Raw genomic sequence first — 23,120 nt, 5'->3', positions numbered from 1 at the left:
ACAAATCGTTTTTCTTTTCATTCCTCAAGGGACATAAACAAAACACTTAAGAACTGAGAATGAATTTCTTAAAATTAAAAAAAAAAAAAAAAAACATGAGCCAAATCTCTTGCCATCTCTCTCTCTTTTTTGGAGAGCTTAAATGTATTAATCCATAAGTACATTTTTCCAATCATTTCATTTTGTTATGGATACACAATCAAGGCAGAAAGATTTCTCAGTCTCCACTTTCAAAGCACATGAAACATGAAGGTGAATGTTTCAAATCACTCATTCATAACAGCATGCAGAAAGAAAAAAAATAAATAAAGCCTGATTGTTCGCTGTGGATGCTCTGATAGAGCTTTTAAATACAAATATATTTAGATGTTACATACTGATGTATGTAACTTTTAGTTCACATTTTACTATAAATTGAAATTCCTGGCCAAGACTGACAAACACAGTTCATTATCAGTTGATGATGATCTTGGTTCATTTATTTCAAAATGGTGCGGCATCTGCTAACTGCAGATTGCAGGTTATGCTTTCATCAGAAAATCTGATTTGCAAAATATTTTTCAAAAAGAGAATTTCAAAAACCAGTGGTATTCCTGAAAAAAAACGAAACCCTCAAAGCTGAAAAAGCAGTTAGGTCAGGAGATAATCAAGTGGAGCCTGAAATGCCTGTATCCGAGTTAGCACCAATGTTGGCCAGCTGGGACGGCTCTCAGCTAGCTGTGTTTGGAGGGGAAAGAGGTGAAGGTGGAAACAGATAAACCATGGGGGGCTTAGTGAGGAGACGGCCTCCCTCTCCTCTTGCTGTATTTGAAGACTACTCCCTTCAATGAAGTTAAAAGCACCACAAAATCTTAGGCAATCAAGGGGCCTTTACTTGTTTCTCCCTGTTTAGCTCAAAGTCGTGTCTGGTTTGAGCAGGCCTGCTCCAGGTCCCCTCGTCTGCACAATAATCGGCTAATATTTCTCTAATGAGATTTGTCACTTTTGAAGATACCTGTGGACCTGTTATAGTGGAATGAGGGGCATGCTTTATTTTTTTTTCCCCATCTTTCTCTTCTCTTATGGTCAAGCACAAAATATACTCAGTGAGTATTTGCTGAATTAATGATTTGGGAGTAATGCTCAGTGAACTGCCAGCAAGAGCATAATAGCAACTAAAACAAATGCTCTGGAAATAAGCAATGTCAAACTGATCACACGATTCAAAAGGTCCCAAATCAACAGAAACACTTATGTAGAAATGGACAGTAAAAGCTTGGATTTTGTAAGTTGTTTTACAAAGAAACCAAATGAATATTGATAGCTCAGTTGTGTCCAACTCTTTGCGACCCCATGGACTATATAGTCCATGGAATTCTCCAGGCCAGAATACTGGAGTGGGTAGTCGTTCCCTTCTCCAGGGGATCTTCCCAATCCAGGGATCGAACCAGGGTCTACTGCATGCAAGCAGATTCTTTACCAGCTGAGCCATGAGGGAAGCCCAAGAATACTGGAGTGGGTAGTCTATCCCTTCTCCAGCAGATCTTCCAGACCCAGGAATTGAACCAGGGTCTACTGCATGCAGGTGGATTCTTTACCAACTGAGCTATCAGGGAAGCCCCTTTATAAAGAAGCCAACTGAATATTGATAGTTAGGTTGGTGCTGTGAAAGAGTCATATGAGCTCTTGAAGAATTTCCATCAAGACCCTTGGGTGCCAATATTCAAGGACATGTGCCAATTAAACATGGGAGGATTCAAAATTCATGGATGTTCCCAAACTATGGATTTAGGCAACCATGGGAAAGCAGTGAGTAATGCAATAAATTACAGAGGCAACTGAGTAGGGATGTTATGCCCTGGTTCTGAAATCTGATTGGTTGAAAGTGTTCCCATTTCTAATTGGCTTTATTCATTGTATAAAGACTGATGAACACAATTATTTGAATAATTGTTATAAATGGGCAACATAAAGAACTTCTTTGTAGTTAATTATGAATTTGCAGTTCTCAGGAGGCTAATCCCTCACTTTTACGTGACCCAATGAATATCAAAGCATTCTACATACGTGCTTGGCACCCACTGAACCATATTAAACGAGGATGTTTCAAGTAGGCAGCTTTACTGCTGAAGGCTTGTTTCCCTGGGGAGGGCATTAGAAAGCTAATTTTACAAAATAAAGACAAATATGTTTATGAAATATCATTGATATGCAAAGTTTCCCATTAAAAAGTGACAGACAGTTTATACACACCTCATTAAAGATGAAACTGTCATTTTTAATGGCATAAACTTTAAAATATACCAAATCATCTGGAATCTACTGCTCATATTACATCTGAAAGTGGGAAGCCATTTAAGTTAGTGGTGTTAAATGTATTTTTGCACTACTATTGCTCATTTTATGAATCTATAGTGCTCCTCCATAGTTGGCTAATTTCAGAATAAATATAATTAGGAAGAGTTTACTGAAGCACTGAGTGTACAAGTAAAGACAAGCAAAATTTACCTCCTAAAATTGCTTTGGCTTAGGTAGTTTTCTTTCATGATAAAAATTATACAGCTCTCATTTTCTCAAAGAAAAAGACAAAGATGCATTTTGTGAGGCAGAAAATAGTCTTCAAAAGGAAACTCCGCCATTTAACAATAAGTGGGAAATTACTTCTGAGTTTTGCTCTTATCACTTGTTGAAGCCTTTCCTCGTCACTTCAATTAAAATGTATTCAACACATTTCTCTAAACTTTGTTAAACAAATGAAAGTTTACTTTTGGTCCATATGGAATTTTCTTTTGAGCAATTAATAAAATCCTGCGGTGCAAACATGATTTAATACATGAGAATCATCTCTTCCACAGACAAGAATCTCACTCTTCGTGATGCTATTATGGGCTGCCTATCCCATGCCTTTCTGCACACAGTGCTTCTGCTGTTGGGATAGTTATTCCTCCTTGCCAGCAGAAATCACTGGTTTCTAAAAATGGTATGAATGGCATGACAATTTTAAACCAGGTTAAGGAAAACTTCAAAAATTAGAAACAGCAAGAAATCCTAGAGGTATTTAAATAAATTCAAGGTCAAGTAAAATCTGAATGTTTGGGGTTGAGTTCTTTAGGGTTTCCCCCTTTTTCCCTGAAACTTCCAAAACAGAATGATCAAATAAAACCTCTAGGAAACAAAAAACTTCCCAATGTCCCTAGTATTATTCCCATTATGAAAAAGTAGGCGATGGTCTCTCTCTTACCTAAGCAGCACACATCTGATCACTTGGTCATATTATGGAATCTGTTACTTCCATCACCAGCCATTAAGAGTTCAGACGCCCCCAGTTGTTTTATTCTAAAAGCTCAGTCAGTCATCCTGTTCTTCCTGCTTTGTCAGCTTTTCTGGAGAGTTTTCCCCTTCATCCCATTAGCAGAAATTTGGTTCACGCCGTTAAACAGTAGCATATTGTTTGCAAACTGCATAGCAAGGCTGAAACACAATCTTCAGGTCCTGCAGCCACTCGTAAACCTCTTTGGCCTGGTTCTTGAGTAGAACACACATGTCTGCAGCGTCCCTGGACTGCATGGCAGCCTTTAAATGCCATGTTGTGTACTCAGACACAGAGGTGTGCAGAGGGGTGCATACACAGATGGCGGATATAGAGGTTGTAATAATGCGCACTGCTGGCTATCGCTCCTTAAAAACGGGCTTCGGAATTTCCCCACAATTGAACAGAAAGATTAGAAATTTCATGTGGTTTTAGACTTCCATCACGGCTTGCGCTACTCAGAAAATAAGTCAGGGAAAGAGAGATTTGTGGGGTAGTTGCCTAAGGGCAGTGGTCTAGGAGAAGAGCATGGATCTAGCACAGGGCACGTTTTGGAGCCAAAACTGAAAATGAAAAATCATGTCAGAGGGGTTCCCGGTGAGAGTCTCGCTACACTTGCAAACTGAATTAAAAACTAGATACCTCATTTGGGGTTATAAATCATGAGACCATCAGCCTCTAATGTAGTAAGAGGTGGAAAGCAAAAGGACAGGTAGCCTTGGGAAAAAAAAAAAACAGCAGGGGGGTAGAGAGAGAGAGAGAGAGAAAGGGCGAGACGGAGAGAGAACCCCAAACCCAGAGGAAGCCAGCTGACTGCAGTGCAGCAAAAGCACAAGCGCTAATCCAGATCACAGGCATGCTGCCACCCAAAGCCTCACGGGAGGGAGGTGGGTGGGGGGGGTACACGGGGCACAAGGACAGGCACACGACACTCACAGAGAGGCGCCCACACGGGGACAGACAGACAAGACCATCACGCGCACCCACACGCCAATAACGCGGGGACGACTGCGCCGTCCGTGCTCACATCACTCATGCATTTCTGCCATCAGTTTCAGACCATATGGTACCAGGATTTGGCAGAGTGTTTTTTTTTTTTTTTTTTTTTTTTGGCATTGCTCAACATGCACACGTGACACAAGATTCTTCCTGTCCAGGCCTTAAGGATGAGCTCCAAAAACACAAATGCTCGAGATCCTTCTTCAAAGAAGACCCCTTCAGTCACCCTAGTCTAGGAGTCCCATTCTTACACACATGTATCTTTACTATCAATTACATCCTTAAAGACACACTGTGGCTGACTGTTGTTTGGTTTCTTTTTGGAGAAAATCCATTTGCTTTTGAATCATGCCCATGCACTTCTAACCTTCCAATACATGCTTATTTCAATCAGATATTGGTAAGAACAAAAGGTCAACATACATCAACAACTGATATACTTCATACATACTCTAGCAACACAAGCTTGAATAAAACATTTTAATGAGTCTTCAAAGGAAAAGCATTTTGTAAAAAAATTTTTTTCCTTTTTAGAAAGGAGAAATATGGAAGGAAATCCACTATGAAAACTTTAGGACGAGTACAATGGTCACAACTGGCTAACCTAGTATGTCTTGTCATTTAAGTTGCCAAGTTATCAAACCACATTTTTCTAGGCCCAGATCCCCAACATGAACACCTCAAGATAAGTCTCGAGTGAATCTTAGTCACATGGGTTTACCGATAAATCACTTCAATAAAATCAGTTCTATATCCTCATCTCCTTGGAAATCTGGTCCCCTGCTTTGTAACTTCCATCACATTCTATTGCCTCTTCTATCCTGGCAACTGACCTGGAAGACTTTTCCCTCTCTGTCAAGTCAAATTCTAGATATTACTTTGGCTTTCATTTAAGCTTTCTGCTGCAGGCTGGAGAGTATGCTGTTTAAAAGTGGTAGGATCCCTTTGTGAGGATGCTATGAGGGTTTTAGATAAGTTGGGGCATGTATTTATGAATGCATTTTATAGGAATTAACCTGGATTATCACTTTTCTCCTCCTGCTGTTAAGGAATCATATGTACATATATGATATTATTCACACATATTATTCTTATTTCCTTTTTTTCTCCCTGAATTTCTTGGCTCAAGGTATACTTTTCATGCATGCTGGTCAATAGTATCCTACCTGAGATATTGCTGGCTTGAACACTATCCCTGAACTAGTAAGAAAGTGCTTGCTTCTCATGGTACACAGGCATCTCTGTTTCCTGTCACAGGAATGTGAGTTCTATTCCAAGTGTCTCTTTATTATACCCTCAAAAGATATCACCTTCACTTTCTCTTTCTCCATAGAGAAATATATGATCATATGGAGAAAGAAAAAGTGAAGGTGATCTTTTTTTGGTCCTATTAGTATCCTAAAATAAGGACTGACCCCAAAGTTAATTTCTCACTTTTCAGGTCAAGGGACATATTTTTTACCTTGATTATCCCACCCAACTCCAAGACCTAAAACTATTAAGAGTCATGTAAGTACACAAATTTTATTAAAGGGACCTAGAAAACAGAAGTCTGGAGCCTTAGGAGATAAATGATCAATATTTCTTCAAAAGAACTCACAGAATTCAGGAATCTTATGGTTACATTTGACCCTGGAGTTAATTATTGAAAGCTCAGAACTTAAAGCATCCTAAAAAGAAAAGAACAAAATCTCTTGAACTACATTAAAATAGCCTTAAAGCTTTGAGAATAATCGATAAAAGTCAGGAAGTGCTCAATTAATGATGAAACCTACAAATAACTGAGCTTAATGGAGTGTGATGCCTACGATGTAGCAAGTACTATGGGGCATTACCTTGGAAAGTGGAAGTTTTATACCTAATTGATTTCTCATGATTGTTGGTGTATCTGGCCCTTTAACTAATTTTATGAACTTTTCCCTTTATGCCAATAACAGAAAAGGGTGGGGGGAGGTGGATTAGGGCCTGAAGGGGTATTACCCCATATCCACCTTTGTTCTGCTTTCTTAGAATTTCTCATCAGAAGGTCCAGGTATGGAGGTGGTCTGCCAAGTATCAAGGCCTGACCTTCACGGTCAGCTTACACAGGTTTTGCCAGAGATTTCTAACTGGTAAGGCCTAAATGTAGGCCTATTTAAGAAGGTCAGTCATGCTAGGAAGAGCTGTTTCTCTAAAAGTTGAATGAACAACATAGGCTTGGCTGATCACCTTTTGTCATTTAAATGATGGATTTCAACTCTGCCACAGTGTGCAAAGTGATTTAAGTAGGCCCTTTACCAAATAATTCCCTTGGATTCAGTTATTAAAATTCAGCCTACTTTTAACTAACATATCTTTCTCCAAAGCACAGTATCAGCAGGGTGAGATTTGAGCTAAGTAATAAAGTAACATACAGATGAAACATGATTCTCATTTTCTAATGGGAGAGACCTAGAAAAGTGAACAGACCTCTTCCAACCTAGGAAGTCAGAGGAGAAATTGGGCAAAGGATTCCCTGATACCCACTCCTGAGCTTCACTTACTTGATTTTTATCCACTTTTGGCTGAAATCATGAGTTAGTTCTTTTAGTATTTAATCTACAAGATGTCCCCCACCCCGGCCCCACCCTGCCACAAATGATCTATTTCAAGTCTCAGTTAACGTTGTTTAAATGTATGTATGGTATCCTTCTTACTCTGGAGATGTTTTCTGCCACATGTTAGCATAAACTTATATGCACATATGGAGATTGAGCTCAAGTGGTCATGGAGGTAAATACGATTGGGAGTATATTAAAGAACAAACTTCTTCCTCATTCCTACATCAGGCATTGAAACAAGAATCTGTCACCCTGATCTGTCCTACAAATGACTCCTCTTCTAGATGTACCTAGGACTCTAGCCTATAAACGAAGAAAGCAACTGGGCCTTTAATTCAGATGCCATGATTTTAAGGCAAATATTAGTTCTTTTTTTGGAGTCCCTTATGTTTCAGGGTCTGGTGGCATTATAGAAATAAGGGCTACATGCAGCTAAAACTTCCTCTAACCCAGCTAGCCGGCGCGGAGGCGGCCTCACCCCAGGCTGCAACCATTGGCCACTTAACTTACAACAGAAATGACAAGACTCAACATCCTTTCAAGCCTCACAAATTAGAGTACATTTATGAGATCAGTCTACTTGGAACACAGTTTCCCTTGAAGACTACATTTCTCTTTTTCCCAGGCTTGCCTTGCCGCTCAGCAGTGCTGAGAAAGTAGATAAACAGTAATGTGGTACCAACCGTGAACTGCTGGTTCTGTCGTCGCCGTGGTGTCTACAGACGGGAACAGAGGATTGGAGGAAGGGAAGAAACAGGAGGAACGGCATGCAAAAAAAGGGAAAATGGAAAAAAATGGAACAGATAATATATGAGCAAGCTTTCAAAGAACATCGCGTGACAAGCAATAATAAATGAAAAGCCAAAAGCATTTGAAGTGAGTTGCACTGTTTTAAGACATGCCTTCAGCTCAAAGCTGCGAACCAGTGAGGATAACAGTAAATTCTTTGGTTTTGGGGACTTGCCAGGACACATTTATTTGCTAGTCAAGAGTCAGGGGAACATGCAAAGTGATGAGAAACACCAGTGCAAACTCAGTGACTGGTGGATGGCTCTGAACGCATCAAGGCTCAGGACTGCGACACAAAAGCTCAGTTGAAAGGCTGGCTGAACAACAGATTCATACATTCAAACATTGCCTTTGTTTTAACCCAACCCACCCGGGCACTTGGGCTTTACGACTCCCAATCAGGCATCACTGAGTCAATTGCATGTTTAGGATCCTTTTACGGCTCACAGGCAGATGCCTGCAGATGAATACAGGGGTTCAAGTTTTTCATTCAGTGTGTTATTTCAGCAGAGTTCAGCTGGAAAGTTCAGTTAACTTGGAGGCCATGGGGATGAACATGTTAAAGGTTTTCGGACTGATCTTTATACACACACACACACACACACACACACACACACACACACACACACTCACCACTCACCCATCCTTCACTCTGTAGATCTTACTATCTTACACTCTTAAGAGCAGAAGTCTGGCATGGAAACAACCAGGTCCACATAATTTGTGAAACGCCACTTCTCATCATGTGACATTCCCAAAGTTAAGGCATCCAGTCATCCCTTAGCTCATGATCCAGAACCGCTTTCACTGTTGTGAGCTGCCAGGAGTCCTGTCTCCAGGGTGAATTAGGAGATGGCACGTGATGCTTTTTCACTGCCAGATGCACTTGCTGTGGAAGAAACCGTGGTTTGTCTCTTTCTTCTTCTATTTCTAATGCTGTTCAAGTTTTCTCCTTCAAAACCTTTCAGGCTTCAAAATCATGCCTGCTGTATTGGCTCCTCTTCATGGAAAATTCCCCAAGGGGCTCCAGAAATTTCCTTTTTCATTCTGGCTACAGGGGAAGTGGGATAAATATCTAACAAAATACATGGTGACATTCTTTTTCCAAAGTCATTTTAATACCACTCTTCTAGCCAACTTCATTCCAACGTCAACCCGTCTGGCCTGGTTTTAATGTTCAGTTCCACTCTCTCAAGGTGTCTGCCTCCATGGTCCCCTTCTGGCCAGAGAGCAGTGGTGACACCCACACACGAGCTGGTCATGTCGAGGGGAAGTGGGATTTTGGGTTAACACTGCGAGTAGTTATCTGTACTTTTTTTTTTTTTTTTTTTAATCATGCAGCTGGTAATTATTCTCATGAGTTTAGGAGACTCCAAAAGACTCTTTCAGACTTGACACAGGCAATGTTTAAATGCACCGTAATGCCAAATGTGACTTTGTTTTTGGTCCAAGGAGCCTGGTGCTTCTGATTTATAAAAGTGACACATGAATTCACACCGATGTTCCCCTTCATTGGCATGCCCTCCTCAGAATCCTAGACCATCAAAAAATTAGAGCCCTTCTAAGGAGCCAGAATTAACTACAAGTCTGAGAGGCCACTGCAGCTTAATATAACTTATAGCTGAGTTTCTGAAGAACAAATGAAGGAAAGAAAAACATAAACCACATCAGAATGCAATACTTACTTACAAGTCTGTATGCATAAAATAGCAGTTAAAAAACAATACCAAAAATTGTACAGTTGAAACATCTCTACATCAGATGCTCACAACACATCCCCTTACTCGAAACATCCAAATCAATGTTAGTTTGCGGTGTTTTCAAATGGAGGGGCAAAATCAAATGCACATTTGTATAGAAACACTTAAATGCAAGTTTATACATTTTATGGCTAGACACTGGCTCTTTTCCAAAATTTAAAAAAAGCAATAAACATTTTGGTTCATTACTTTTGTAGCAGCATTCTAATATGCTTTATTTTCACCAGTTAAATCATTAATATAAAATGAGAGAAAGGGACTGGGGTAAAACCCAAGGGTCCTCAAAAGTGATGTCTTAGCGTTAACAGATGACTTGTAGGAAGACAAGATACTGTCTTCCTACATCACAACATCATGTTGGCTTTATGACAAAAGCAAACGAGCAGAAGCTGGGTGTATACTAGCCTGTGGGTACTAGAGGATAAACAAAAGAAGTTCACAGTGCAGCTTGCCTCCCTGTTCTGGGGATGCAAAATCCATCAATTGCACCCAACAGGGAAGAGAAAGGGAAGTTGAGAAGGAAAACACACGGTTCTAAAACAGTTAAAAGCAAACACATGTTCAAGTAAACAGCACAGTTACTGCAGCTGGGAGTGGCAGAAACCAGAGATCAGCCATGGAGCAGAGACTGCAGCGGACGGACGCACAGGCTGGCTACAGAGTTGAGACCGAAATGGAGGGTATACTGGGGGAGTTGCTGATTCCATTTCTCTAAGAGCATCTGGTGTATCTGAACAGGGGCTATTTCAAGTAAAGAATGGAAAAAAAAACCACAAAACCCTTTAGAAGTGACTTTGTGCTCCCCGCAGGAGAGCACTGTGACAGAATCTAATTCTCCTTCATAATTGCATTACGACTTCACGCAGAAACCACAGACACCCTGGCTCTGAAGTGAGTGTGGCTCTGTGAAGTAGGATTTATTAAGGTATCGTAATCAGAAGGCTGGAGAGATGTGCTAGCCCACCCCTGTGAATCAGCTTGTGGGGTCACTGTTTTGTTTTACAACATTTTAAGTGTACGGGCAAGACGCAAACAGTAACTTTCCAATAGAAGATAACATAGGCTGTAATTAACTTGAAAAATGAGAGTGCCTAATTGCCCTAACGGAGACTTTCTTCAAACTTCATTCTGTGGCTGTCTTTAAAAAATAATCTTTGCACTAAGCCTAGGAGAAAAATAGGTCACAGAAAGTTGAGGTAGACTTAACGGTGGTATAGGGCGATGAAATTAAAAAGGCCTTGTTGAGCTATTGTCTCTATTTTAATTTTAATTACAATGAGGGAGAAATTTATCATACATTTATTTTATATGGTCAAGAAAAAACAATCCCACATTCTTGCAAAGCCAGTGAGTGTGCATGGTCTTAATAGTCACTCTCTAGCTGTTTTATGAGTATAATTAAACAAGGTAACCAAGGGCAGGGCCTGCACTGCGGTTTGAAAGATGAACATTTCGCTAAATATCGACTTTCAGTCTCCCAGCCATACAAACAGTTTATGGAACTCTACCGTGAATAAATTAAACATCACCTATATTTCACATGGCAGTATATTTTCAAAATCAAAAGGTTCGGATGATATGTTAGACTAGAGACACTACCTGTTTAACCAAGAAGCAAAAAAAATAAATCCCCAAAACAAAACCCACCAAAAATTGCGTGTGAGGCAGCTGGACACTATTTAGTTGAAACAGTCATGTGTAAGCTCCACTGTGGCACATTCTAATCCTTTCATATGGATTCTCTCCAACTTAGAATTGTTCATTGAGTGTGACAGACTGGGGGTTTAAAACTAATCCATAAATTAGTCCGTGGTCTCAAACACAACGGGTGCCATAAATGAAAATGAAAATCCAAGAACAAAATTAAATTTACAACCTTAAATACTTTTTCTTCTCCAATTGCTCTGTGGTGCTCCTGCTTTACAATACCCAGACTCACTGCAAGGCTGCCTTTTTTGGGGGGGGCAGGGAGGGGTGGGAGTAGGGTGTACATTAAAAAATGCACAGGGTAATAACCCAGAGAACCCAATCTGCTCGAAAGCAGAGCTTAATTGTAAAGAATTTAAATTCTGCCATTTTGATTGTCATAAGCTTAAATGAAAGCATACTAAGCAGTCCAGACATATTTTAATACACTTTCCCTTGGTTTATTTTCTTAACTAAAGTCAATAAGGAGCCAATGGGTTTTCTTAATTGAATTCCCCTTCAGTTTGTGTTATGGAACTGCTTTAACTCTAGATGCCAGGGCAGGCGAGGAATCCCCCTGACAATTTTATTCTCACAGTTGTGCCGCACTAGCCAATATATAGTTTTTTTCTTGTCTTTTCTTTCTTTGTGACATACTTGAAATCTATTGAAAGCAAACATACATGCTGAAAAATTAAACTTTGAAATTTATTTTCTACCCATTTCCCAGTTAATCTTCTTTCCATCTATGTTAGGTTTTAATTAAACTCCCATTTCTCAGGGATGGGCAAAGCAGATAGGAATAAAGCTAACAGGCCCAAGTAGAAGACTCATGAGAAACTGCCTTCCGTCTTCACGTCACCTCTCCTCTGCAGGAAGAAACTATGCACCAAGGAACTGCAAGAAGGGGACTAGGTTTGGTTTTTCCTTTTGGTTAATTTCAAGTTTTGTTAAAAGCTTCATCATAATTGTGCACGAGTGCTGCTATGCCCCTGAGATCTTTGCATCGGCAAACCAGATATTAAGAAAATAATAGGAATCTGTGCTGTGGTTTCATTTAACATGGAGAACAATTCCTCTCCCATGTTGTATGTCAGTGCTGGGTGGGAAGAGTGGCAGAGAGGGGTGAGGCACAGTGATGGGAGAAGAGAGGGACATAGGCTGATGGTGGAGAGTGGGGAGCAGCTCTAGAAGTAGTAGCTGATACTCATCTCCAGGCATATCCTCCAAGAGCTGGGTCCTTTCTGCCAAGTCCTACGTTTCCCAACACTGAGATAGCTCCAGCTTTCTAACCCTAAGAAACCTGTATTTGAAATGAGATGGGGTTTTTTTGCACTGTTGTGCATCAGTCTTCAGTATGAAAACATGTCAATTCCTTCTATCTTGGATTCTTTTTCAACAGGGAACATAAGAGTATGAATGATGACAGAAATGATGATTAGAAGCATTAGAAAAATTCTCATTTCCTATCCCTCATCCCCCCTTTTAAAAAAAAAAAATGCAGACTCAGGTGACCTTCATCACTAATTTCTCCCATTTGTTAGTAAGTCAATATGGGTCAAAACCAGTTGGCTATTGATGGTATTTGCTTTTTTCTTTTTTTTCATCAAAACTAAAATCTTTTGTGTCTCAAAGAACAATGTTAAAAGAGTGAAATGAAAACCTACAAAATGAAAGAAAATACATACAACTCAAATATCTGATAAGGGATGAGTTGTTGTTCAGTCCCTAAGTCATATCCAATTCTTTCTGATCCCATGGACTGAAGCATTCCTGTCTTCTCTATCCTTCACTATCTCCAGAAGTTTGCTCAAACTCATGTATTGACGGTATTTGTAATAAGCTTATCAGCAGCAGTAAAATAAAATGGACACACTTGAGACAGTATGGAAAAAAAATGGTCAATGCACTTAGGGGGCAAAAGCCTGAAAAGGGAGCTTGTTACAACAAAGATGGCTCATGAATGTCTGCTTCTGCCCTAATAATATTCTTGCCACCAGACATACTGGCATATATATCAGTAACATTTGATAAGTATTCAACAAATGATGAATGAAAAACAGTCTTAATGGAGTAGATACAAACTCAAGAAAAAAGGCAACTGAGTAAACATTCTAGGATGAGAGATGAGCATCTCCTAGCAACAATGGTTTAGTATATAGCCAGGATATAAACACACACAAGACATGCACACACACTGACGACAGATGCCTGAAGTAAAGTTGGGTCTTCATGCTTAATTTCCAAAATGCCATCCTTTCGTGTCCACTTTCTATCCACTCCCTGATGGCACAGACCGAATTCTACTTTGTGATGATCTTGTCAATCTTCTGCATTGGCCCAGAGTGCACAGTATCTCCTGCTATTGAGTTCCAGTGGGTATAATCTATTCCCCCTGCTATATTTCAAGGGGTTCCAGGAATTTACTGTCTCCATGGGTGCTAGCACAGTGCTGTACATATTGTGGGTCCTTGATATTTGGCGAATGAATGCCTTATGAGCGTTACCCTTGACATCATGCAAATGTCAACAGCAGAGTGTAGGCATCGTGAAGGTAGGACCCTGGAGAACAGACAGCTCAATGTGGAGCAAAGCTCTATAGCCAGTCTTAAGACAGGGGTACTTCTTTCCTTTGCATTTAGGAAACTAAAGACATGTGCCAGGGTGTTGAGTTTCCCCAATTTGGCATCTTCTACAAATATCCCCAAAGGATAAAGGCTGTTCTCACCTCCTTTATTTATGTGATCTGACCCACATTACACACAAAAAAGCTTACGAGTAGGAGACTATGAAAGCCAAAATAATGATGTGAGCCTGGGGGACACGCTTTCTCCAAGGTATATTGAATACTGGGTGCTCAGACGCCAATAAGAAAATCCATTCTGTTTTCTTTTCCAAGAAACACAAAATATTTAATTGGATATGTACTTTCAAAAAGAGAAAAACTCATTTAGAAATGACCTACTTCATTCTTATGAAAGGATTTTTAAATGTGTTTCAGATTTTGGCCCTATAGCTATTCATTTCTTATTCTAAGGTGATTTTAATTTTTTAATTTATGACAGTTGCACGTATAAGTGTGACCTACAGGTTGAACTCCTCCCGGCCTGAATTTTATATTTAGGCCACTAAGGGTGTTTAAAACTGAGTGCTGACTGTTTTCTATGGTACTTCTCATCAAGCATCTAACCCAGGGCACAGCCAGGCAGAAACAGTACAATACCCACATTAACCACGGAAGGAAAAACAGGACATTTTTCTAAGGTAACTGACCCAACAGGCAGACAGGGCGAAAACTATCCCCAAACACAAAACAGGTGTTTTTATGTACATCTGATACACAAAATCAACCAATTTCAACGAAAGTTCAAAACAAAATATAACAATGCTCCCCCCTCTATGGCGATAGATTTTTCTTTGATTCTGGTTTCTGAAAGGAATCTCCATGGAGGACTGTTACCATGGGTAATAGTTGGCTGTCTCTGTATTTTAGAAGAGGATGCCAGGGACAATTTAAATTATGCAGTTTGCACTTTCATATTATAGCGTGTATCTTCATGAATGAAACTACACAGACAACTTGATGTTAAAAGATAAAAAATAAGTGGGGGCCTGCCAGTAGCAATAGTCAAAACAGAAATACGTGGTTAGAAGATCAATGTACACGAAAGAGAACAGAGACACCAAAGAATCTTATGGTACATCACAGGAAGCTCTGTGTGGCTCCCATCCCAACTCCATCCCTCAAATGGCTTCTTATTCAGAAAAAGATTCTAATGGTGGGTGAATAGTTACAAAGCCGCCACAATGCTCATATGGCAAACAGACATTAAATCACCCTTTCAGTACTCTAGAGCCTGCAAAAATCTTCCAAAGATGAAGCTACCTTTAGATGTGGCCTTTACATGTAAGTCAGGAGAGCTTCCCCACGCAAAATGGATGTGAGGCAGGGATGCCCTGCTCCTCCACCCAACTATGATTCTGGGTGGGCAGCATCAAGTCAGGCTGTCGTTGTTGAATAGCTAAGTCATATCTGTCTCTTTTCCGATCCCATGGACTGTAGCCCACCAGGCTCCTCTGTCCATGGGACTGCCCATGGCCAGAATACTGGAGTGGTTGCCATTTCCTTCTCCAGGGGATCTTCCTGACGCAAGGATCAAATTTCTTTCTCTTGCATTGGCAGGCAGATTCTTTACCACCGAGCCATGTGGTAAGCCCCAGATTGGGCTCACAATTCCTCTGTTACCAGGGCCTCCAGAATGAAGTGCTAACATATTTTGAGGGAGTCAGGTGAGTGAGAACTCATGAAGGCCTGCCTCCCTAACAAGGGGAACAATTCGATTATTCTGGTTGTGGAAGATAAAAGACAATGCTGGAACACTTCCTTTCAGAGACATCAGAAATCATCTATGACCTTTCGAGTTTAAAAACATTTTTTTGACTGCATTTGTACATTTTGCTTGTAATGAAACTCTGACCTAGGGAATGGGTTTCAGCCATTGCATTTGCCTTGGAGAAAAGAAATAAGATGCCTGTGGGCTTCCTCTTCCCTTTTTTATTTTTAAGCCAACGCTTTATGTTACTGTCACTAGATTTAGCTGTTGAAGCTTTTAAGGCTAATGGTTAGCTGTAATGTACCAAATAGTACAAGAAAGAAAAGGAGTAGAAATTAATTTAGCTCTCCATTTGTCAAGATTCAGTCTGGAAGATTTTTTAGGAACCAATCTAAATCTAGGGGATGGCCTGGACCTTTAAAATGGGACATGGAATCATTCGGCTCCATAACCTTTAATCTGTTTGAAGAAAGGAGCAAATGTTAAATTCCACAAGTACACTTTCTGGGCAAGATAAATATATATAAGACTGCTTGTTAAAGACATAGCAAGCCTGTGAGATCACATCCATTAAGGCAACGGATTCTCCAGTGTTGCTTTAGAGGCACTTTTATTTTAACGACTCTTGGGTGTGCCACTGAGAAACCAGGGCATTCATCAGCACAAATGCATTCTGTGTGTAGACAGGGTTCAGTTAGGAACATCGAGAGGCCGAAAGTGCATCTATGAGATCTCTTTCGTGACCTTGAGCTGAGAGGCCAAGAGAAGAGAAGGAGGAGCAGACAAGTCCCTATAAAGGTACTTGTGATGTGGCCAGAAACACAGCATTGCTTGTTTTTAAAGTTTCCTCTTAAATGGAGTCTCTGTGGTTGGAACTGTGATAACAGTGAGTTGTAGCTGTTTCAGGACATGGGATGAGCTTCAGTCTGGACTGAAGGATTAGGAGTGTGATTGAAGCGCCTCTGTCGAGTTGCTGAGATTGATGGTGAGAGGGGAGGAGTTGAGGGGCTGTTAAGAAGGATCTTTAAAACAAATAAAAATAGCCTAAGCTAGTGAGAGGCCAGCCACAGATGAAAAGTACTGGCTCCACACTATGGAGCAACGTGGCGCTTATGCCGTAAACTTGACTGGTTACCTAGATGGAACCTTCGACAAGGAGAGGTAATCAAGGTGGGCTCATACCTGTGCAACTTCTGTAAAGAAAAAAGACCACAGGCAGGGCAGTGGCGAGTGGGCTGATGTAATTTACAATGACATTCAAAGGGTCGTTCATAGGAAAATTCATGAAAACCGGTAACAGGAGCTCAAGCTTAATTGGCCCGCTACTGGGATAAGAGGGAAGAAATCATGAAAGGCAAACACCTGGTCCACAGCATGGAGAGATGTTAGCGTGGTTGCTCTAGAAATCGAGTCAGGAAGGAGCAGCTTTGCTGTCCTTATTAACAATACAGAAAGTGGGAGCGATCTATTTGCTCTACTGATAAACTGAGTCTACGTAAGAAGCAGAAGAAACTAACAGAAAGCTGAAAGGGAAGTACACACAGATAAGAATTTAGGAAGCGGCCTGGATGGAGCTGAGTTTATAGTAACACACAGACACCAATTGATGGATTTTCAGAAGCTTTTCAATTAAGGGCACACACTGATGTTTTCACAAACACCATTCAGAACCATCCTCACTCGTGGCTTGTTTCAAAGTTCTCTGTTCCACTGGAGTACTTAAGAAAGGTGAAGAAAACTGAAATTAGACCATCTACTGTTATATTTCATAAACTGATGAGGCCTCCTCTTTCACTCACCACTTAGAATTTTCATTTTATCTATCTCACTGAGTCCTGTGAAAACTGAAAACATCTCTAGAAAGTTAATGTGAAGGATGTTTGCCATATCTAGGGTGGTAAGGAGGATAAAGACAAGTATACTATTCAGCGATTTTAAAGAAATTCAGTGATAGGATTGTACAGCAAAGCACATGGCTCAGAGATGGAGTGCAAAAGTTAATTTTTAAAGAGGTTTTTTTTTTTTTTGGTCTCATAGAAAAATTAGTTTTCCGTGTTTCTGGGGGCAGGTACCTGTTGACAGCAGATAGGTGCAGCCTTACGTAAGGAAATCTTGCATGACTGGCTGACATGGTAAGGCTGTAACCTTTCCCACCCTGGTTGGCAGAGAAAACTCCAAGCCTCCCAGACAAGCAACATCAAGCATTGAGAGCTGCTGAGGAACAGGAAGAAGGGGCAGAAAGGCATACCTCCTCCCTCAGTGATGGTCAGAAATAGGAGACAGTGAAATTTTCTGAATAAGTTTCAAAGAGTCCAAAGAGCAAAACCACAGAGTGATAACTGCTGTGGCTGCCTCTCCCACTCCTCCAATGTTTAACGGAGGGCAGTGAGGGGTACAGGAGTGCCCAGCATGGAAAGGACGGTGGGTCCCCAGGAGACACACTGTCAGCAGTACTCTCTGGGACAAAAAGGATGATGCCTTTAGGAACATGGCCCACATAGGCATGGTAAAGGGTGGGTATTTTCTTTCACGTGGATTAAGATGAAATTAAGATAAGGAGAGGATCCAAAGCCAGGATACTTACCATTTTGCCAACCATGGCTAAACACAAGCTATCCAGCATCTAAGAGCCAGGATGCCATTTTTCCTAGCATTTTGCTTTGCACGGTGATGTTTAAAAAAGAATTCTGCAAAATAGCTGATCCTACTGTTAAACTGCTTGGATGTTAAAGATTTTTCTGAGGTCCTTAAGATTCAACCTGAGACCATAGTATCTACTGTCTTTCAAGTTACCAAATGAAGGAATACTTCAATTCCAAGGATTCAAAGAGACCTTTTAAGGCTTCTTTTTTTTATACATACCAGAAAGACAATATACATTCAGGACATTTTCAATGGCAATGAAGGTACCGTACCTGTGATGATGGTGAGGATGGTGGTGGTGGTGGTGGTGGTGGTGGAGGTTGTTGTGGGAGGAGGGATAGTTGTGGGGGGATCTGGATAAAAAAAAAAGGAAAATCAAACCCACAATGCTGAACACAACAATGACCAGTAATGACAAAACAAAGGCATGAAGACACTGAGATGTTTGTTTGATGACTTTCCTCTTTAAAACTCAAAATCCCCACCCCCTCACAAAGATTTATGTCTTCTAAAAATTGCATCCCAAAGCCTTATTTGGAAGAGCTAAGAAAAGAAGAAAAGAAAATTTGTACTAACGAAGTGAACTAGGGATGAGAAGATGAGAAATAGAAAAGGGAGGAAAAAATAAAAACATATGACACCCTCCCATCCGACTTCAAAGGGTGGGGTTAGACTGACTCGGTCCCCGAGAGGGTACAGTGTTTGCAGTTTCTTTTATACTTTTACCAGTGGGAGAAAGGAGATGGCGATGCTCTATCTAAAGGGCTCCTATCGGCCAAGGAAGAGTGCTCGCCTGCCTCTTGCTCTCTGACTGTTAACTTCATTATTCTCCATCAATACATCCCAGCAGGAAGTAAAACTACTTCTATACTTGTAATAAATACAAAGAAGAGAGAATGTCACCACTAAATATCAAGTTCTAGGCATGTGAGATTTTACTGAGATTTTATTTCTTAAAAGTCAATAAATTTTACAACTTATAAATATTAATGAGTTCGTCGCCTTTGCTTAAGCCTGACCTACGTGGGCGACAGTGATAAACACCGAAGAACATTTCCATCTTGTAAACAAGAGAACTAAATATAAACGAGACTTGACCCTCAAAACCAGGAAATCTGATAGGGGATTCTCTGTCAGGTGTTAGATATACTGTATATTCTTCTATCATCTCAAAAATTATTTGGGGGGGAAAAGGGAAGGCAAATATGAAAAAGAAAAAAATTTTCGACCCAAATGATCAAACTGAATGTGTTAAATTGTCAGCAAGACTTTGAACTAAAGCAATCATTCTGCTATAATAGAGCATTAGATGATTTGAAGGCTTTTGATTTTAAATTTTATCTAAAGCCCGTCAACTTTTTCTCCTTGACACATCTGGTGTCCTTTTATCTCCAAGCGAGCTCTCAGACTGTCTAATTAATACATCCAAACTTTAATTATATATTGTACCTTTATTGTTGGCACAACTTCCTGGAAGTTTACAAGAACATTATCTCGGTGTTTGGTTAGATGGTCTGCTTAAAAGATTCTACTGTTGATCAACAATCCGAGGTTTTCATTTTTCTCACAAATTTCTCTCACACATACACAAATGTACAAATCTGACAGGGAAGAATCAACAGCAGACGGGTCTGTTTTAGGGGAGACTCTGTTCATTTAAGTTGAGGGTGCCAGCAAACTACTAGTGAAAACAGCCTCACACAAGCGCCAAAAGGAATCCATTAAAAAAAAAATCATTCTCCTCCAAAAAGTAGAAATGATTAAATTAATAATTTCAAACAACCTTTTTAGAAGAACAGACAGTACATTCAGTTGAGCTTTGTGGATACTTGCTTATGGAGGCCACAGGCGCGGAAGCATTCTGTGACCTGGCAGACCACTGGGTGCACCCACACCCCGTGGCAGATGCAGGCACAGGTGAGGTGGGGACGCAAGGTGAGCAAGGGCCACTGGTCCCTCAAGATATCCTGCTCTGCCCACGCCCCAGCTCAGCTGCACCCAGACACGTGCCTTCTTTGTTCTGATTCAGTGACGATATTTATCACTCAAAAGGAACATCTGTAGTTGGGAGACCTCCCCTGATATACTATAAAGCTATTTCTGTTCCTATTTCTAAATGCATTGGCACAAAAATGTGTGATGTCCACCACACAATCAAAGTGCACCTGAAGGTGATCTGAAACTACGATTACGGACACGGAGAGGTACAGAGACTAACGAGGGCAGAGATTTCAGAAAAAAGGTCACCAGTCCCTTTCAGTTTGTGAAAATCACACACTTTCAATTATTTTTACCACTACTGGGGTAATTTGTCCTTCACATGTGGCTCAAGTGACCTAAATGAATTAGATTCCGTTACCAGGTATAATGCTTAGATCACTTCTAGTGTTAAAAGCAATGTGAGGTCACTATTTAAGAAAATACAGAGTGGAGCTAATAAGCTATTTGACACATTGAGGCTAAAAGAACAAAACCAATTGGGGCTGAGGCACTAACTAGATAGATTCTCCAAGTAAAGAAGTTACTTCCAGAGAATTAAACATTTTAAAGGCACGTTAACTCTGAGTTCATAAAGAACTTTGAAAGTTACTGTAGTAGTGCAATCAACTGGCTTTGAAAAGAAAACCTACTTACCATCTTCTCAAATTGCTAGAATATTTTATCACTAGAGTAGCAGCAACTGGAGTGAGCATTCCAGCCCGCCTTTCCAAGCATTGCTGCTAGCACAGGTTACAGAAGGGGGGCAGCATACTGGGGATCGAGCAAACTGCCTGGATCAGGCGAAGTGCCCCATGCTGGGTTGGGGAGGTAGGTGGATATAGATGCCCTTGCCTAAATGGATGGGTCTCTGCTTCTTGTCTTTTAAATAATGAACTCTGGCCCAGAGAGTTCATTCCCAAAGAACAATCTTGTTCTACCAGCAAGCAGAAAGAAAAAGAGGAATTACAAAGAAAGACACTCATTTCGCTATAGACTTTGGAGTCAAAGTTTAGTGACTCTAAAACATACTTAGTAAACTTGTGCTTGGGCAACTTATGTGACCTTTCTTAGCTTCATTTTATCATCTGCACAATGGGAGGATGATGACATTACCTGGTCATCCTGTTACTATGGAGACTGGAGGTGATCATGCATGTAAGACTGTCATCTTAGCACATGGAAGGAAGTGAGAGAGCCCTTAATAAACGCTAAGCCAGAAGCTGGGATCCAAAATGATTCAAAACTACCTGTCCATCAAATCCACAAAACGTTTCTCATCTTGAGATGTCGGAACAGTGGGTACAATAAATCAAAGTTGTTTTTCCACATAACTTAGTCTTCTGAATCAAGGAAGCATATCATAGACTGGTGAAAATTTGTCTCTGCGTTTTTAACATCTGCCGTTTTTAAAGAGTTGAACGAGAGTCTGTAAACCTGGATAACAGCAAGTTTGGGGCCTTGCATGAGGCCCAAACCCTGATGTTAAGGGGGTTTCACAGAAGTAAAACGAGGGGGTGGCTGAGAATGGGGCACACAGAATTTTTTGCACCTACATGGAGAGCCACTCCTTTCACCCTGATCTCCTTAACTACTGGGGAGAATTAACGCTTAATGTGTGGACAACAGACATCATGAGTTGTGTGTAAAGAAAACACACCTCAGAAGTCTACACATAAAGTGATTAGATGTGAGCTTTTAATTCTGCTTTATGCTAAGGAAAAAAACCTCAGGTATGGTTAAGGACATATTTTAATATCCATGTAAACATGGGGTCAATTATTTCATTAAATGATTTTTCTAGTTCATCAAAAAGATTGTTCTCCTGTTTTCTTCATAGGGGAAGTGGTCAGGTTCTAAGATGTTATGGAGTAGATTTCCCATATGTAGATTTGTGTGTGTATATATCACATACATTTATTCTTCGATTATTTACATGGCTCACATGAGAGAAATGCACATTCCTGCTCATATATTCACATGACACTGAAATTGTCATGTTTATGGTTATTCATTCTGTGTCAAGTCAGCTCATGAGTACTTTCCTGGTGTAAAACTAACTGAGAGATTCAACTGGACAGGAGAGACTCAATTTGTCATCATAAGATTAGACAAGCAGTGCACTCCTCAACTAAATAGAGAATATTCACTAGACACAAAATTGACCGTAAGCTGTAAATGGGAAATAAGTTTAAAATGGCTGGTACAAGTAGATGCACAATACATATTTGTTGATTAGAGAGTGAAATTCCTGATCACGTGCTTTAATAATCCTGCAAAAAGATATTAAAACAGACAAAAAAAAAACAAACCAACATTTGTGTCTAAGGCAGTGGCTATAGTGGTTAAGGGAGCTACCAGGGACCTTCTATTTTTTTCCAAGTATTTACTGGCTTGCGACATCTGGGATGTAATAGCTTCATGCTGAAAATAGGATAGTTCTGCTCATCAAAACAGGAGAAAGGCTAGCCCAGGTATCATCAAGAAATACCACTGGGAATAGACTTTCTGAGCTGAAAAGCCATTAATTGGTAAGGCTGAATTTCGCAGTCATTATTTCTAACATAATCTCCATAGCTTGTGCCTGAGGACACAGCTTTCCTACTCAGCATGACCAGAGTCTGTGATCTAGTGGGAAACCTCCACAGTTAGAAAAGGAAAAGAAAAGGCACTGTCCTCCTAGTGGAGGCACGGGGGTCCACCTCGGGCCAGGCTTCTTTAATTCTTGAAGCAAACAAACTGGTGTTTTGGCTTGCAACTTGACCAAAAGCTTTAGGAGTGAATTACAAGCAGCAGCTACACAGTAAACGAGTCAAATGGAAGAGGGCTTCATCTTCTCACGTACCGTAAACATACAGCATATAATCCGAATGAGCTTTCCCCACTATGTTGGAAGCCTCACAGCGGTATGTCCCATTATCTGTTTTGTTTAGGTTATTGATGAACAGGTTGGGCCCCGACAGCACGGCATGTTGAGGCATTTCATCATCGACTCTCACCCAAGTCACCATCACAGGCCTGCGGAAGGAAGGGAGAGAGACAGGGTGCATTATGACTTCCCACC

At 40.5% G+C, this 23,120-nt stretch overlaps 1 protein-coding gene across 4 annotated transcripts in view; it reads right to left on the bottom strand.

Moving 5' to 3' along the window:
* The window catches only part of CADM1 (cell adhesion molecule 1), a 346,053-nt gene that overhangs the window by 17,191 nt on the left and 305,742 nt on the right, over positions 1-23,120 (bottom strand). For 2 of the 4 annotated variants that reach the window (XM_065944567.1, XM_065944568.1), the window contains exons 7-9: positions 22,902-23,074; positions 18,352-18,432; positions 7,551-7,583 (exon numbers count right to left, since the gene is read on the bottom strand). In XM_065944567.1, the coding sequence (XP_065800639.1) occupies positions 7,551-7,583; positions 18,352-18,432; positions 22,902-23,074 (287 nt within the window). The remainder of the gene's footprint in view (positions 1-7,550; positions 7,584-18,351; positions 18,433-22,901; positions 23,075-23,120) is intronic. The other 2 variants (XM_065944569.1, XM_065944570.1) reach the window with 2 other exon arrangements.

This window comes from Muntiacus reevesi, chromosome 9, assembly GCF_963930625.1.
Source record: "Muntiacus reevesi chromosome 9, mMunRee1.1, whole genome shotgun sequence".
NCBI lineage: Eukaryota > Metazoa > Chordata > Mammalia > Artiodactyla > Cervidae > Muntiacus > Muntiacus reevesi.
The sequence above is the reverse complement of the archived record's forward strand: the minus strand, read 5'-3'. Positions and strand labels throughout refer to the sequence as shown.